Below are 18712 nucleotides of genomic sequence, written 5' to 3' on the forward strand. Positions count from 1 at the left end.
CGAATTTTACGGTATATTATTTTAGAATTATACTTCAACCTTTTTTCTCTGAAGAACCGTAGGCGAAAAGAAGCATTCAACCTTTTTGCTGCTCTTTTTTTGTCCAGAATCCACAATAACAGACGCTTCTCGTTTCAGATATGGTTGAACCAGCTCTCAAGATTTCGAACGGCCCAGGTGCCCTCTGCAAGGTATGCGGAGACCGAGCATCCGGGAAACATTACGGTGTGCCATCGTGCGACGGTTGTCGCGGGTTTTTCAAGCGAAGCATCAGAAGGTACAACTTGTAAATAGTCTCCAACTTTCCACGTGGAATCGCAGTTATGATTGACGTGATGTTCCTTCTCGTTCCTTTCTTTTTTCGACTGCAACGACACTCAGAAACTTGGAATACGTGTGCAAGGAGGGTGGCAAATGTGTCGTTGATGTCTCCAGAAGAAATCAGTGCCAGGCGTGTCGGTTCGCAAAGTGTCTCCAGGCGAACATGCGTCGGGAAGGTAAGTTAGAGTTGTTTTTTCCGCAGTGCACTAAATAAAGTTTTACACGGCGCTTGTGTAGAAAAACTTTTGAGTTCAACGCAAAAAGTTTATCATAACAAAGACGTCGCCCAATAAATCAAACTGTAAAAAATATTGTGCTGTGTATTAGGAATAATTGCTTTTCAGTTGAAACAATTATATTTTATATTTGTGCCTCGCTACAAGGATAAATTATCGTTTAAAAACATAGATGCAGGTTAAGTCCAAATTTATTTGTGAAGTGAACAACTGTTTAATCATCGGCCTGATCTGCGCCAGCTATAGAAATACTTGGACAATCCAAACAGAATGTCAGTGACATTTGACATAGGGGGATGCGCGAGCAAGCTGAAATCAAACACTTGTCATATCACTTCCATCTCTCATGGTGCAATTAGGACATAAGTACCAAAAGCAATCGGAACAAAATATGTTTACATTTAACCACAACGAGCACAATCACGCCCGCCAGTGCGAGCACGAACACGTGGCCCGAATCCGGCGAAAGGTTGTCCCCCCACTTCACACAATTTTGTAGAAGGACACGATCATAAAAGGAACGGAAAATCGTGGCCACACTTACTCACTTAGCAGCCGCTACATGCCACCGCCGGCTGCTCGGTTACACCCCTCAGGACGAAACAGACAATCGTTGTAGCGTTCCGGATATCACCCCCTGACGTTCGCAGTCGACCTCTCTTAACCATCGCCCCTGAAAGGTTTCCATCCCGCGTCGACGGTAAAGAAGCGAAAAATATATTTACATTCAAGCACTCTTAATTGCTAAATCAACAACTGCCTGTTTGTTGTTGGTGCAACAGACATCTGAACTTTTCTCACCTCGTTTGAGACACGGAAGTTGCACTTTTAACCACGTTTTAACTCAAGGAGTGGACTTCACAGAACATCACATCAACCCAAACTCAATTCAACTACAGTTGATCCGTTGAAGTAGAAGATTCGAAAAATTTACCTGAGATGTATCGGAATTGAAAAATGGATTTACAAAAAATTATGAAAATATGCATATCTCAGTGATGCAAATGTTTACGTTAAAAAAATAAAATTTAAAAGCTAAAATGAAAGTAATCCTGCAACAACAATATAAATTTCTTAACATATTTGAAGAAATGGCATCAAAACGGTCGTAAGGTGAAACAGATATCACGCGGGCTTGCCTCGTGGGAATATCAACGGCTGGCATCGTTAACTCGACAAAAGTCATTGTGGTGGTAGCACTACCACCCAACACTTGCCCTCGTATTATTCAATACCACATCAAGTAGCGACTAACCGGAAGTACACTTTCTTTTTTCCAACCCGCTTTTTCAGCTGTACAGCACGAGCGTGCTCCCCGCAATTGTGCTCCTTTCACCACTATCAACGGAGTAAACCCATCCGATTTCTACGCTTCCCGTCCCTTCACAATTCCACAGACAAATCTCTTCTTTCCGCTTCCCCTCCATATCACCGCATCGTCAGCTTTCACGCCCATGGAGCAGAGCCGATACATGCAGCACTACGGGGGAACAACGATGTTCGATCACTTCCCTCCGACGGCGTTTGGCGCTTCGGCTGTTCCACCGGTGCCGAATCTCAAGCCGTCGGTAGACAAAACCCTCTCGGAAACGATATTTAGCAAAATTACCGGTGACATGACACCGCTGCAGTCGCCTCCCGTGCACTCCATAAGCTCGATCCTGAATTCAGGCTCGGTTGTCGCAAAAGAGAACGAAGTTAGCAGCTCTGAGGAAAGCGTCGGACTCCCACCTGCACCGGCTGCGACGACTGATAAAACAGAATCTGACATTCTTTTCGAAACGGCGGCCAAGCTGCTGTTTCTAGCTGTCAAATGGGCCAAATCGGTGCCCTCATTTCTTCAACTGCCAGTCACAGATCAGAAAGTACTGCTAGAGGAATCCTGGGCAGAGCTCTTTGTCATCACGTCAGCGCAATGGGGTTTGCCAATTGATTCCGGTAAGTACCAAACATGGAATGTTCCGACCTTGATAAAATTTTCTGTTTGCCGCAGGATAGATGTATTTTTTTACAGTCTGAATTTAGCCATACAATCCTACTGCCATTCCACGTGGACCCTTCCTAGCTTCTATTAAGTTTTCTTATAAGAAATTTACATAGAGAAAAGTGGTACAGAATGCACCGCTTATGCAAAACATCATTTTGCAGAGCTACAGTTTGTTTGTTCCATATTTCTTACCATTTACAAGATTTTGGGATTTTTTACACATATACTTGGTGCAAGGATGGTTCGATCACTTTGACTTATTTGATTCATTTCACAGTACCGTCTCAACCGAGCAAAATTTGCCAAAGTTTGTAGAATTAGTTATTATCTACAATTTTATTGAATAAAGTATTTCTGAATCTTTTATAGTTACGGTGCTACAATGCTAGTAGTTCATAAGTAGCTAAGTGAACGTTCAAGTCCGCAATTTTACGCGATTTTTGGTTTTATGTGGAAGTTAATCTTACCAGTAATCTTTCGAATGATATATAATTGTGTCATTTGAGTTTCCATGAGTGTATCTAATATTCAGTAGTTCATTTAATTTTTCTTCTGATTACCATCTGCATTATTTAAAATTTTCACTGACAGTAGGAGATGCTTGCTGAGCTAAAAACGAAACAGATACAGCAATCCCCCCAATAAGAACGCTAATAGGGACCGCCTTAAAGGAAACCGTACCGCATTAATTGGAACCGTATTCTACCCATAATTATTATCATCTAGCTTCCAATCTAGAACCATTTGTGAAATGGTTGGGTACCATATCCAAATTATTGCCTGGTATAATGTCAAGTAGTTATGGTTATTCGTCAAGTAACCATAAAAGCAATAGGTCGTTAAGAATGTTCACCATACGAAAACGAGTGATTTTCCATACACATTTTTGAAGTGTAGGATATGATAAACATAACGATAATGGTTGAACCATAATATAAATGGTAACGCCGCTGAAAAATTCTGCTTTCAGAATATACTGTAACCTTTGATCTTATGGTGATTATAATGATTATAATAGTGATGTGGTTATGGCCATTTTCACAATTGTTTTTTTATGCGGGGTCCTAATGGAGTCTACGTAGCAGATCGGAATTGACTTAACCCATTAAGCCTCACACTTTTCCTATGTAACCATGGAACATGGAATAATTCGTGATCCTGACTGTATAGTATGTTGGTGTCTTCAACAAAGTTTTTCAGCAGTTCAAGGGCTTTTCGTTGGATTGTAGAGTTTCGGAATTGTCTCACTACGTGGCGCTAGTGTATATGTAATATTTTTTAACAGGCTGTATCTTGCGCTGCTGCTGACTATCTTGAAAGTTGCGATCTTCGGGAAGGTTACTGAAATGACTCAGCTTCAAGATGGTAGGGTCAGAATTGACTCACTACTACAAAACTATGAGAAATATTTAACTTCAACGCTCAATTTTTTCTCTACCACCATTCACTGCCTGCAAAAAATCCATCGTGCTAACTACCGTCTATTAATGCTGAGTAATTCTCGCTGAAACGGGGCCACTACTGACACGAGGTCTTCAAATATTGAAACTATGAAACAAACTACAAACGACACGGTTATGTAAAAAGAAAAGATTGGGATTATAGACAAAGTGAAAAAAAAACTGGCGGCCATCTTGGATTTGGCCGCCATGTTGGATTTTATCAAAAAATCGCCGTTTTCGCCATGATCCCCTCAACCGATTTTAATTTCAAGACCATCATCGGAAAGCTGAGAAAAAATTCTATAAGAAACATTCATCAAGTTAAGTGTGCAATGGCACTAAATAAAACAATAAATTTTCTTTAGCAAGGTATTCCATTTTATGAGAGCTGTAAACCTTGATACAGATAATAAATTGTTTCGTTTATTTAATGCCACTACACATGTAATTTGATGGATGTTTCTTATAGCATTTTCTCTCAGCTTTCCAATGGTGGTTTTAAAATTAAAATCGGTTTGGGGGATCGTAGCGCAAACGGAATTTTTTTGATAAAATCCAATATGACGACGAAATCCAAGATGGCCGCCAAAAAATTTTTTACTCCATTTGAAAGCCCTATTCTTCTTCTTTACAGAACCTATTTGTTCTTTATAAAAGGCTATTTGTTAGTTGTTTCATGGCAAATTTATGAAATATCACATGATATAGATCTCAAGATTTGCTCAAAATTCAACTTTTTTGGAGCCTGTTTGGCCCCTTGGCGAACGAGGGGTCGACTATTTCGAGGTATCAAAAGCGTAATTCTTTTTTTTAACCAGTTTAAACCAATTCAGCTTAAAAGTTCCAATATTTGAAGACCTCGTGTCAGTAGTGGCTCCGTTTCAACGAGAATTACTCTGCTACTTTTTAAATGACCAGAGAAAGCCCACCAACTCAATTATTTAATTGGTCTCAGTCACGTGAACACATTTCCAGCTACTTTCTACACATTCTTAACGATTCAACAAAAATTATATAATCAGAGAAAATTGTTGCATTTTCATCACTAATTTTTTCGAATCAAAAACCTAATAGGTTTAATAGGCATCAACCTAATAAGCTATTTTCTATACTATCTTGAAGGTATCAATCATTTGAATAACTTTCCCGAAGAGCGCAACTTTCTAGATAGTCAGCAGCGTAAGATAAAGCCTGAATCCCGCTTTTGGACCCAAAAACTGCTTCCGAAATTGGGCTTTCCGATCAAAAGTTAATGACTGCTAGTTTCCCGTTAACGGGAAATTAGCAGTCATTGACTTTTCATCGTAGAGCCCAACTTCGAAAGCAGGTTCTGGGCCCAAAAGCAAAGCTCAAAAACCATACGTATTCACTGCATTCTTCTTGCAAATCTGAACACAGCGAATATATTTTCATGAACAGAATTTTTGTTTCAAACAGAATAAACTGCTTTTGAAATTTGCAGAATCGATGTCTGCTAATTTCACGTTAAAGAAATGTTTACCTGACTATAGATACGCAAAACCAAAAGACCATTCTTACTTATTGATCTATGCCCGTCGGTCCGCCAGAACAAAAGGATGAAATCAGAGATCGCCACTGCCGAAGGTTACCCGTTATGGCTTTCACCTGTTGCCAGGTTCTTGTCCACATCCACAACAGCAGATTTTCGAAAAAAAAGCAACGGAATTCGTTGGCGGAAACTGTGTCGCCATGAGCCTCAGGATCTGACTCTTCTTCGTAGTCCTCGCGGATTGCAGCCAAGAGCTTCTCTGCAGAGCTCGTTTGCCTCTCTTCTCAACTGCCCATAAACGCATAACAGTCCCATATGACTTTTAACCATTTTTGAGATAAACCTGGGAATCATCTTTAAATAACCTCTGCTTTCAAAAGTTCAAATAAAAAAGCTATGTTTGTTCCCCAAATGTTGAAAAAAATATTAAACTATGTCAGTCCCATATTACAAATAAACGCATAAAAGTCACAGTAGCGAAAATATATGAATAAGCATTTGATTTTGGAAATTCCTGAACCGATTTGACTACAACAACTACCAAACGAAAGATTTTATGGCCTACAAGAACACTATTGAAGAAAATTTGGAGCGGATACACGGTTCCGAAGCTATAGTCGGAACAAGTTCCGGAATATATGGAACTTGAACCACCTTGAATCACAATAATTCCATTATACGACACCTCTAAGTTCTCGAATTTGCAAAACTAGACCATTGGTAGTTGTGGAAGTGTTCAAGACGTCATTGACCATATCTTACCACATATCCAGAAATGCTCCGGATACCCCTACAGGGATTAGTTTCTGAATAGAACTAAAATACAACATGTGACATCTTTAAGTACGCGAAAGTGCAAAACTAGTTCAAAATAGTTCATTTGTCGTCACATAATATGTCCAGGATCACATTGGTCACACTTGGACACGTTCTGGGAGTGTTCCGGACACAGGAAAGCGACCAGTTTCTGAGTTGAACAAACCCGCTTATGCGACCCCATGATAACAAATTACAAATAAAAGCAGAAAATGCTAGGAACTGGAAGTTTATCTTCAGAGTTATCCTTACTCCCGTAAAATTTCAGATAGTCCAGTACAGACAGTTGAAACAGTTGAATTAAACGTGCACGTAAATTATCAAATCAACAACGACACGTGGTCTTAAAAATACTCCTGAGTCACCGGCAACGCAAGGATCAAGGCATGCTGTTTCTGTTATGCGTTTATTCTTGCTTATTCAAGCACAAATAAACGCATATCAGTAACTTCGGTATTTTTTATAAGTTTTGGAACAAATTGTAGGTCACTTGTGAACAAATTTCTTGTAAAAGTGTTCTATAATGTACGTCCAAGTGATATTATGATGATTTGGACGATTTGTTTCCAAAATTTACTCACTATTAAAGAAAAAATGTAGCTGTTTCAAATGCGTTTTTCGCCGCTGCACGTTTTTGCATATGTGACTGTCTTCCATTTATGGGCAGTATAGGAACATTGCCACTTTTAGGAGCACAGACTAATGTCAGTAAAAGCAATATTTTAGATATATTAACCAACAGAATGGTATAATTTTGGTTTGCATGTAAAGCCAACATTATGGCGCACCATATTATCATATAGTTCAATTGGAAACTGGTAAATTGAGCATTCTGATTGTCTTTAAATACTTTCCCCTGACATAATCCCTCCATTACTGGAGCATCTACCCAGTATCATTATTTAGTGTACAACAGTTTAATTCAAAAGTATAAAAAGTATTTAGAAATCGTTAAGTGCATGGATCTGTAAAAGTATAGCTTTGGACATCTTTTATAATTTGCGACGAGAACTTTTCCGTTGGGTTTTAATTTTTGAAGCATTATATTTTTCCTGCTTAATAATCAGAGCAGCCTCGAGCTTCAATTTCGTTGGTGCATCTGTACGGATGTGTATCTCCTCGTTTTCTTACTCTTCGCATATTTTTACGTGGTGATGCCTTTGGAAATGGTTTTATATTTACAGGTGTTTTGATAATTGTATTGTTCGGAATCATCGATTTTGGTATCTGATTAATAGAATTCTTCAAAGAAGATGAGTTGTTGTGTTCAGATGAATTCTTTGTCCGAGCAGTCTTTCTTCATCCTTGGAAAATGCACAGGTTGCTCCTCCGTAGTCCGGTTGGTAAATGATCTTTTCAGAAGCATTTTTTCGTTTTCTCACATATCGTTTAAGTGTCATTACATTCAAATTGAACATTTTTGCGGTCGTTCTGACCGGATTTCCAGATTATTCGTGATTTTTACATAACGAATGTTTACGATATGAAGAATCGTTCATTTTATTATTTACGACATAACGGCCTCCAAGCTCTTCATTTCCTAACAAAAGGATCAAGGGTCACTGAAATTATGTGGATCAAGTTTACCTGTCGTAGTAAGTTTTACTGAAAATTAATTTTGTAAAATATATACAAGTTTTATTGTAAAATGTATACAGCATCAATGAATAAACATGTTTAGCTAATTTTTTGTTTGAAAAGCAATTCAAAAATTTCAAGGCAGTTTTCCGTAGCCAAAAAGTTGGACTTCACTAAAAAAAGAAGTATAGAGAATTATTCCGTTGCAAATCTTATTATATTTATTTTCCTTGCAATGTAAAAATTTATTACATTTTTGTTTTGCAATTTTGTTAGTTGAATGAAATGTACAACTTTGTTTTTTTCTGCATAAAAACAACATTGTATTTACTGAGAAACAATGAATGGATCAAGTGTCCCAAGGGATCAAGTCTACCTGGTCTCCCCTAGTTGTTTCGCAGTAACAATTTTCCGCAAAATTTAAAAAAAAAACGTGCCGGTCGGAAAGGGTTAACCCTTTTAAACGTAGCCCTAACGTTAAATACATATTACTACAGTCCTGCGACATTTGTTGCATCTTGGCGAAGGCAACGCAAAGGCTGCAGTTATTTATTCATGCCTAGTGGCCTGACAACTGGAGGAACTCCATCGTCGATAGTTACGGAAATTCAAGATTGGTAAGTGGAAGTAGATCAGACACACCTTGACTGCCCATAAATGGAAGACAGTCACATATGCAAAAACGTGCAGCGGCGAAAAACGCATTTGAAACAGCTACATTTTTTCTTTAATAGTGAGTAAATTTTGGAAACAAATCGTCCAAATCATCATAATATCACTTGGACGTACATTATAGAACACTTTTACAAGAAATTTGTTCACAAGTGACCTACAATTTGTTCCAAAACTTATAAAAAATACCGAAGTTACTGATATGCGTTTATTTGTGCTTGAATAAGCAAGAATAAACGCATAACAGAAACAGCATGCCTTGATCCTTGCGTTGCCGGTGACTCAGGAGTATTTTTAAGACCACGTGTCGTTGTTGATTTGATAATTTACGTGCACGTTTAATTCAACTGTTTCAACTGTCTGTACTGGACTATCTGAAATTTTACGGGAGTAAGGATAACTCTGAAGATAAACTTCCAGTTCCTAGCATTTTCTGCTTTTATTTGTAATTTGTTATCATGGGGTCGCATAAGCGGGTTTGTTCAACTCAGAAACTGGTCGCTTTCCTGTGTCCGGAACACTCCCAGAACGTGTCCAAGTGTGACCAATGTGATCCTGGACATATTATGTGACGACAAATGAACTATTTTGAACTAGTTTTGCACTTTCGCGTACTTAAAGATGTCACATGTTGTATTTTAGTTCTATTCAGAAACTAATCCCTGTAGGGGTATCCGGAGCATTTCTGGATATGTGGTAAGATATGGTCAATGACGTCTTGAACACTTTATACAACTACCAATGGTCTAGTTTTGCAAATTCGAGAACTTAGAGGTGTCGTATAATGGAATTATTGTGATTCAAGGTGGTTCAAGTTCCATATATTCCGGAACTTGTTCCGAGCTTCGGAACCGTGTATCCGCTCCAAATTTTCTTCAATAGTGTTCTTGTAGGCCATAAAATCTTTCGTTTGGTAGTTGTTGTAGTCAAATCGGTTCAGGAATTTCCAAAATCAAATGCTTATTCATATATTTTCGCTACTGTGACTTTTATGCGTTTATTTGTAATATGGGACTGACATAGTTTAATATTTTTTTCAACATTTGGGGAACAAACATAGCTTTTTTATTTGAACTATTGAAAGCAGAGGTTATTTAAAGATGATTCCCAGGTTTATCTCAAAAATGGTTAAAAGTCATATGGGACTGTTATGCGTTTATGGGCAGTATAATAGTGGAAAATTTGCCTATAATAGTGGAATTTTATTTACCACCCTTAGTAACGCTTGCAATGTGCATGGCAAAAGGAAAATTTCAAAAGGAATTTGTAATTTATGCACCAACATCTTAAATTTTAACTATATACGTTAGATAAAACTGTTCACAAATATACATTTAACAATCGAAAATTGATATTCTATCGAAATGATACTAAAATTCGCCAAAATTATGAAATGTTTCGAGTTTCCACTATTACTGGTACACCCACAACCACTGGTACATCTACCCTATATGATCTAGGCCTATTTTAATAAAACTTCCAAATGAAAGTTGAGCTTTAAAAATATATATTTGCAAATGGATCAATTGTGCCTAAACGGGGGATCAAGTCTCCCGCATATTTTGAATATGTACAATTTTCTGTACTTTCCAAAATATCTCATATCTTTTGTTTAGTGCTACGTATCACTAACTGATAAATTGTAGGTAGTAAGCTGTATTGTAAACTGCCGAAAAATTGAAAACCCAGGTTTTTTTGTAGTAGACTTTTGAGAAATATACATAAAACAAAATGGGGATCAAGTCTCCCTTGTTTCCCCTACTACTCCTAGAACGTATTTAACTACTGTAATACAAAGCTTAACTATTCAGCTAACATTGCCCAACTTTTTCACATTGCAAAACAGGCAAGCAGTTTAAGAGAATTTAAACAAATCTGCAAGATATTTATAACGCAAAGAGCCTTGGATTGAGAGAAATGGATGGGAATACACGGAAGTAAAGTCAGATGAAATGGAATCTCTCTGTATCAAACTATTATCGAAAGATATCTGCTTGTAATCCTTCCACGCTACAAAAGATTGTGTATGGGTGTGAGCAAAAAAAAACATTGTAGGTCACTTGAACGATTCTAGGTAGAATTTTTAGCAAAATCTTTCACCTACACAATATTGTAGGTTGGCACTTAAAGAGTTAAGTTGAAAATTTAGATTTGAATACCAGATATTTCGCAGAACTGCAAAGGACACATTCCAGCGTTACGAGACACCATGAGCAACCGTTTTTTCGTAGCAAAATTGTTCATATTTTACCAACAGCCCGACGAAAATCTTTCAAAATAGGTGTTCTGAGCTGCTATTTAGTAGTACTTTCTCAATACGAGGGCGAAATATTTATTATAATAAGCATCATTGAATAGTGGCGGAATACTTTTCGTTACGGGACACCATCGCAGAAAATGCGTATTCTGAACATGATTCAAACATTTGCAAAACTCTGCTCTGTTTCAAGTTTTTCAAAGTCGACATGTTCCAAAAATTTTTAGCTGAAGGCAGCCTGAAACTCAAAATGTAAAGGTATATTCAGGTTTTGTGTTTAGTTTTTAAGATATAATAAAAATCATTTCGTTACGGGACACCATGCGCTGTTGGGCAAACGGTATTCTGCAAATGGTGTCCCGTAACGAAAAAAGTAAACTGCATTATATGGTTTATTTTCTCTACATTTCTGTTCAGGCCGTCATATTTTCTGTATCTGGTCTATATTCACTATATTTTGTAACAATAGTGTACTGATTTGGTGTGTTATAGTCTGGTAATAAGACATACGTAACGAAGTATATGTAAGATAAAGTTTACTTTCAGGTAAAAAGAAATACCCATGGGAGAACTATACTGAAGTATCATAATGAAATGCTTGCCTAATCTTAGGGTTTGGACACATTAGTAATTAAAATGTAGGGGCTGTGCATTAATTATGTAACGAGTTTTCCCCATTGTTGACTAATCGCCCCCTCCCCCTATGTAAGATTTTGCATGATTTTGGCCAAAATAACAAAATTCAAAAATTTTATTTGAAAAAATTTAAAACGGTAAATAAGGTTCGTCTTGATGCGAAAGGTATGCTTTATTTGCGCTGCACGCCAAAATAGTGTTAAATATCAAATATTCGAAAAATTAGGTATTTTGTTTTACTTCAGACGTATCAGTTAACGTATCATAACGCATAAATTTAAAAGTTTTTAAGCAACTCTACTATTTCATGCAACATTAACAACTCATGTTGCGAACTATAACGATAACATAAGTTGCTATAAAAGACTAAGTTTGCCTATTCTTTAAAATAACTTTGTTGATAACTTGCAAATTATTATACAGTCATAAAACAGTTATATAAAATATAAAAAAAACTAAAACAGTTGAAAAGGGTCATGAAAACTTTCAAAAAAGAAACGCTATAAAAAGTAGCTGAAAATGATGCCGTTCGAAGTACGACACTTACTATGCATCTTGCAAGCTAAAAATTGTTCTCTGGGCTAGGCTTTCTTGCTAGTGTGCTTAGCGAAGCCACTATAATTGCTAAAAAAGCTGACTAAACAACTTTCAGAAACGGAATTCCAAATTTTTAGACTATTCAAGTATTTTAATGATAAAGTATTGAAGTAAGTCGAAATCGGCGTTAGGTATAAATATCTTTAAGGCTTAACCCTTCTTCTTTATCGAGAGACTTTCTTTCTTTTTTTTTGTTTTCGGGTACAGTGGGTTGTTAGCCTCAGGTCCCTATCTCACTGACGGTGAGGTGACCTTAAGGTGGGAGGAAGCCACTCTGTCCCCTTCACTGTTAGCCTACAGCAACCGAGATTGCGTACCCCAGCCGGCAACACGTGGACGTAGGATTAGAAGTTAGTAAACAGAGGTTATGGAATGCACATGTTCACCCTTTGCCTGGAGTCACCCTTTGTCGAGCAACTAGTTATTAGAGTACAAAACAATTAGGTTGATTTGTCTATTTTGGATAGGCTTTACGCGTACTTTATTTTGGTCACTTCTATTTGATTTTGCCGTATATGTCCAAAATAACGTACGCGCAACGTCTGCCCAAAATAGATAAATCACTCTACGGGGCTTGTTCAACGATCCTACTGACTTTGGCGGCACCATCCAGTCGAGATTCGAACATACGACGACTGGTATCATACCTTGTTAGCCATTACTCATCAGGCATTACACCTTTTTTTGCGGTGTCCACCTTTCATATAATGTGTCCGTTTTTCTGTACAATGTCTAAAAAATATGATAACTAGGTAATTTTTTTGATGTCAAAGCATAAGTTTTGAACAAAATTTAGTAGTATATGGCTATATCAAACAGAGATACTTGTGTAGATATTGAATTTTAATTTTGAGGTGCCCGTCTTTACCGCACATTCTTTAATATTACAATATATTATTATATTGTAATAATATTTATACATACTTATAATAAATACATATTTACTTGCATTTGGTCATTAAAATAATAGATTTGTTATCGTCGATAAAGATTAGTTGAAATATGATGTGATAAGTGCTTTTTCATTCAATTACTTTTTGCGTTAAACAAAACGTTACGGGACACCATTTTGAAGCACCTATTTTATTTTACATAGAAATGCTTATCAAAAGTCAAGCACAGCGCGATTTTGATTGTACATATATGATTAAAGAAAATCCATAGTTTCAAAAAATTCGGAATTATAATCTCTGGTATATGGAAATAAATGCAAAATTTTCGTTACGGGACACCATTATAAAAGTATCTGTTTTTAAAGGCCGCTTATCTGGAAAATGCTTTCATTTTTTAAAAAACTCTGTATGAACAAAATGTTACCCTAGTAATGAAACATGTTTTGACGATATACAGTTTTAAATTATTTTGGCTTAAAACTATTGACAGAGAATTAATTGCAGCCTTGCCTAAATGATGAAAAAATCTATATTGTTAACCTCCCACTTGTAAGGTGCATTTTAGCATGAATTGTCAATAAACAGTATGACAATTCAGGATTTTTGTAAGCTTTATAGTATGTTTGAACATACTACATACAAATATTTTTAATATTACTACTTTCAAAATTTGCTCTCATGGGATAGATGCGCTTGGAATGTGTCAAAGGCATCTTGATCATTGTTGATTGCTCAGCATCGATTCGGCGCTGAGCGTCAATGTTGTCGGCCAGGTCAAGGTCATTTAGCTGCTCAAGCGATAGGGGATTCCAAGGGAATCCACGTTTTGCTCTACTCTCAATAGCTCCAACTAATATGTCATCCAAAACGATAAGGAACAAACAAAGCAAAGTCGTTGACCTTCTGTTTTTTCGATAAACTTCACAACCAGCTGTTAGAGTACAGGACAATTGCGGAGCTAGTCCTACGATCCTATTCACTCTCATAGCCTCTCCCATTCAAGGTTCGAACATATGACGACTGGCTTGTTAGATCAGTGACGTACCTCGAGGCCACCTGAGAAGCTGCTGAGAAACAGCAGCGGTAATAATATACAGCTCTATCTCACATCAGCGGTACCTCGTATAGGGTCGGACAAGATGTCATTTTACAATATCTTGCACGAGAACGGCTCGTACGGAGTTTCGAAAAAATGGACTACCCTATCTGGAACTCCTTCACGCCTAAGTGCGTCCCAGATGTTCTCGTGGTTGGGTCGATCAAAGGCTATTTCAATGTCGTCAACAAATACCAGCAGAATAGGGTATTGCATTTCGTTGATCTACTCCAATATGATGCGGAAGGAAACCCTGTAGCCGCGAAGTTACCGAGTCTGCTTTGAAAAGCGAGTGGTCATGGGTTCGAATCTTAGTAAAAACAAGGCCATTCGATGTTAAGTGACTTAAGCATGGGTTTATTCTCAGGCCCCTCCACATCCTTTCTACTGCATTCTGCATTTACTAACAATGAAGCCTCTTGCCAGTTTAGTTATAAGAGTGGTACTTGCTTGAGGTACGAATGAAGCCTCTTGTTCAAGAGCAAATCATAACTTGTTTCACTACCTGGGTTCTAGGTACGAGATTGGTAATGCAAAAATAGTAAGGAACACATACACATATACACACACCCTTATTTTGTGCTGAATTCTGCTTTACCGATCATGAAGCCTCTAGCCGGAGCTGGTCATAAGGGTTATAAGAATGATACTTGCTCGAGGTGGCGAATGTAACCTCTTGTCCAAGGACAAATTATAACTAGTCTCCGCACTTCCTGGCTCTAGAGCTAGATTGGTTAAAAAGTAGGACGAAGCGTAGAAGGACTAAAGGGGTGAAAACACCGACACTTAAGCACGGATGATAAGCAGTTCGCTCACTCCATTACGATACTGCAAAAATAACGAAATGTGGAACACCTGGATGATATCACAATACAGTAGACTCTCGGAAAAGTTAATCGATTGGGGAATGGGTCGATTAACTTTTCCGAAATATTAACTTTTCTGAGTAGTCCTAAAAGTCATTGAAAATGATAAATACAAAAGCCAAAAATGCATTCCGGGATATAGGATAGATATTTTTAAGTATCTGGAAGTTGTAATTGAAAGAAATATGTAGCAATATTTTTATGAAATAGTACTTAGTTTCGTAAAAGTTTTTTATAAAATAATACCTTTCACTAAGCTTAAAATAATCGGTTGCACTAGTTTACTTTCGTCTTTTCGTAGTCTGCGACTACGTTTTGATTAAAAATAAGCGTTCGCGTTTTAGTTCCTTGCTATTCCTTCTTTTGCATTTAAAATTCAATCTGAATTTGCGCTTTTCCAGTATGTTTGCAAAAATCCTGAAGTAACTATACACTCAAGTCTTTTTTTACACGGTTTGTTTTTTTCGATTAATCAAGAACGGCGCAACTGAGGGACCATTTACAAACTACGTGACGAATGTCGGGCCTCTTCCCAATGCATTGAGAAATAAATAAATGGTCCCTAAGTTGTTCCGTTCTTAATAAGCGAAAAAGCAAACCGTGTAAAATAAGTACTTGAGTGTATGCCCGTATTGAACTATTGTTGCAACTGTCCGATACAAGAGTTTAATTTAATCCCAGTTATGATGCGACTCTGTATAAAACTGTGGAAAGGTGACAATAAACCGAAAAATGAAAAATAAAGATAGAAGGTAAACACACGTGTGTGAAGAAACGCTTGGACAATCAATAAATTCAAACTCTCAGAAAAGTTAAGGAGAAAATTAACTTTTTAGAGCGTTGTATGAAAGCTGATATACGCTTAACTTTTCTGAACAATTAACTTTTCAGAGAGTTAACTTTTCTGAGAGTCTACTGTACACTCAAATACTTTTTTTACACGGTTTAGTTTTTTGAGTATTAAGAACGGGGTAATTGAGAGACCATTCATTTATTTCTCAATACATTTGGGAGTAACTCGACATTCCTCACGTAGATTGTAAATAGTTTCTTAGCTGCACCGTTTTCGAGTAATCGAAAAAAACAAACCGTGTAAAAAAAGACTTAAGTGTAGATCAAAATACTGCTCGTAGTGATAATATCCGTACAAGAAAAAAAAAAAAAAAGAAAAAAAAATGATGCGGAGCGTTATACCATGGACCCCCGTTCGTTTGACCGTTTTTAATCTGAACAATTTTTAATTTGAACCCCGTTGGTTTGCACGACGTGCAAATTAAAAATGGTTCAAATGTCATTCTCAATATGACATCATTTGCTTATGCAGACAATGCATAAACACGATTTGTTTGTACTAATCTAGCATGCTTAATCTTTTTCACTTTGCGTTTTCCCAACGATTATGGTAGGAATCCGGTCGGATAATGAAATATTCGCTGCTTGCAATTGTCAACTGATTCAAACCACAAAAACGATAACAAAGAGTAGGGCAACCAGTTCACACAAGCTCCAGCATATTTAGGGTTACCAGTTGTTCAAATTAAAAAGTAACCCCGTTAGTTTGCATGAGGAATCGTTCAAACGAACGGGGATCCACTGTAATGTGCTCCTGCTTGCTGCCGTCGAAGAATAGGTTCGAATTTCTCCTGGATCCGGTTAAGGATTACTGGAATGCTGTCGATCGCTGGCGTTCTGTTCGAGTTCATACCTTTGTTTGCTACTAAAATATCATCTATTGAAGGTACCTCAGAGATGACGCGATTAATGCGACAAGCTATTAGCGTCATGCGCTGCTGGTGTTATTGATCTCTGACAGTGGAATCTCGAAAGAGTTGTTCAAAACGATTAGTCCATTGCTTAAGCTGTTCTGTACGATCAGTCAGCAACTGACCTGTTCTTTAGTGGCAACTTAGCATTCATTCTGGCACCACTAAAGCGGCGGAAATAGCAAACAAGTATCATCATTAACGGTACCGGGTTCTCCTTCTTCAGTTAGGGAGTTAGTCCGAGCTCTCTTGTTCCGCCTACAAGCCTGTATAAGCTTGTTTAGTAGTCTGCTGTTCGGCATATTTGGCTCTGGTTCAGGTTCGCTCAATATCAGTTTTCGCCTTTCTCCGCTCGTTCTCCGAATTTCATCCGAATTCCAATCCCTCCGACCGCTATGCACTGTGCCGAGAGTTTCGTCACTGGTTGTGATAAAGACGATCTTGATGTCAGTCTATCGCTCTTCGACAGTTCCGCCAGCTGACAACTCCGAGGCTCGAGATTCAAGTTGATCGGCAAAGCTCCTTTGCACTGGAAGTGTGCAATGCGCGTGCAGATGGCACTGGTGTAAGGGGAAAGCGCGATCCACCAATGACCTTGTTTTTATTACCACAAGACTCTGTAAACAGGTCCCCATTTTTGCTCTTAATACAGCCTGGTATCCCAAGACGCGTTCAAGGTTCGCGTTGAGGTTGAGCTAATTATACGCGTTGAAGTTGCCCAAGTGGATTTGACTTCTCAACCACACAGCTCACCTGGCTACAGAAACTCGCCTGCTCCTGCACGTCAGAAGCATCTATTTACGTAAAGCACTATATTGCAGTAAGCTTCCTAATCTGCATTCTAAATCTGGCCCGATTATTCTTTCGTTTATCGGTTCCCACTTCAGTAAGACTAAATGTACCTAAGGGCTAAGCAGGAATCCAACTTCTCTCTCATTTCACCCTTTTTAGCATTTTCACCTCGCAGGTCAAAGTAGAGTAAGATTTGCGCGGATGAATGTCTTTTGTTCGCCAATAACCGGCCAACCGAACTCGCCCACCATCCGGATTTCAAGTTTCAGGCGGCTAGTTTCCCTTGTAAGTTGAACCAGTCTACCCTGTCGGGCAAGGGTTAGTATATTAAATGTTCCGATTCGTGTCTGTTTGCCAATAATCCAGATCAGGGGATCGATTTCTTCTATCATTTTCCTTAAAAAGCAAAGCAAAGTTTAGGAAGGTGCTACATTCCGTTTTCGAAACTTGATCTCCCTGTTTGACCTTCTGAGACTTCGCAGGTTTGCACTATGATTCTATTGACTCTAACAGTCTTACCCAGCCGAGATTTGAACATACAACTGACTTATTAGTTCAGCGCCTTACATCGACGCCAACTGGGCGGCCCAGTAGAATAAAGAACACCTTTTTCTGTCAAATTACAACCTCAATTTTTCGTAGTGTTACGTAGTGACATTGGTAGATAACCAATGTCACTCAAATAAAAATAACATCAGTGAATACTTCCACAACACTTCAGGTTTTATCTACATAAATTCTCCGAAAATAAAACTTCTGTCGCTCGGCAGGAAATCACTTTTCACTCAAAACTTTAAAGAGCGGTTAAACACAAAACTAACTTATTTCACTTTCCAATTTTCCTACAGAATTCATCGCACGTAACCCGTCAGCTAGTCGGCTACAGGCGGCCATCCAGCAATTCACCATGGCCCGAGTTGACTACCGAGAGGCAGCCTGCCTGAAAGCGCTAATCCTGTTCCGTTCCGATCATCCCAACCTTTACTCAACGCACGAAATTCTCCTGCTGCAGGATCAAACTATCGGTCTGCTGCACGAAAAGTGTGGTGGCGTCCGACTGGGCCATCTGCTACTGTTGCTACCGGGTATCAAATCAGCAGCAAATCCGAAACTTTTGCAGGAAATGTTGTTCCGAAAAACCGTTGGGGAAGTAGCCATCGAACGGCTATTGCTAGATTTGATGAAAACATGAAGATTACAACATAACGTATCAAGAGGTGTAATGTGAGAATTTGAATATCAGTCTAGTC

At 38.1% G+C, this 18712-nt stretch overlaps 1 protein-coding gene across 1 annotated transcript; it reads left to right on the forward strand.

Moving 5' to 3' along the window:
* The first annotated feature begins 140 nt into the window (after positions 1 to 140).
* LOC128741868 (nuclear receptor subfamily 2 group E member 1-like) lies at positions 141 to 18654 on the forward strand. Its single transcript, XM_053837970.1, has 4 exons — positions 141 to 286; positions 382 to 497; positions 1851 to 2495; positions 18311 to 18654. Exons 1-4 carry the CDS (start codon positions 141 to 143, stop codon positions 18652 to 18654), a joined length of 1251 nt encoding a protein of 416 aa, XP_053693945.1.
* Positions 18655 to 18712: the final 58 nt, after the last annotated feature.

This window comes from Sabethes cyaneus, chromosome 3 (assembly GCF_943734655.1).
Source record: "Sabethes cyaneus chromosome 3, idSabCyanKW18_F2, whole genome shotgun sequence".
NCBI lineage: Eukaryota > Metazoa > Arthropoda > Insecta > Diptera > Culicidae > Sabethes > Sabethes cyaneus.

Excerpts from the sequence above, each read along its gene's own strand:
- LOC128741868 (XM_053837970.1), top strand. The coding sequence starts at position 141 with ATGGTTGAACCAGCTCTCAAGATTTCGAACGGCCCAGGTGCCCTCTGC. Across the intron at positions 498-1,850 it reads GGCGAACATGCGTCGGGAAG|CTGTACAGCACGAGCGTGCT; the intron begins GTAAGTTAGAGT and ends CCGCTTTTTCAG. Across the intron at positions 2,496-18,310 it reads GGGTTTGCCAATTGATTCCG|AATTCATCGCACGTAACCCG; the intron begins GTAAGTACCAAA and ends ATTTTCCTACAG.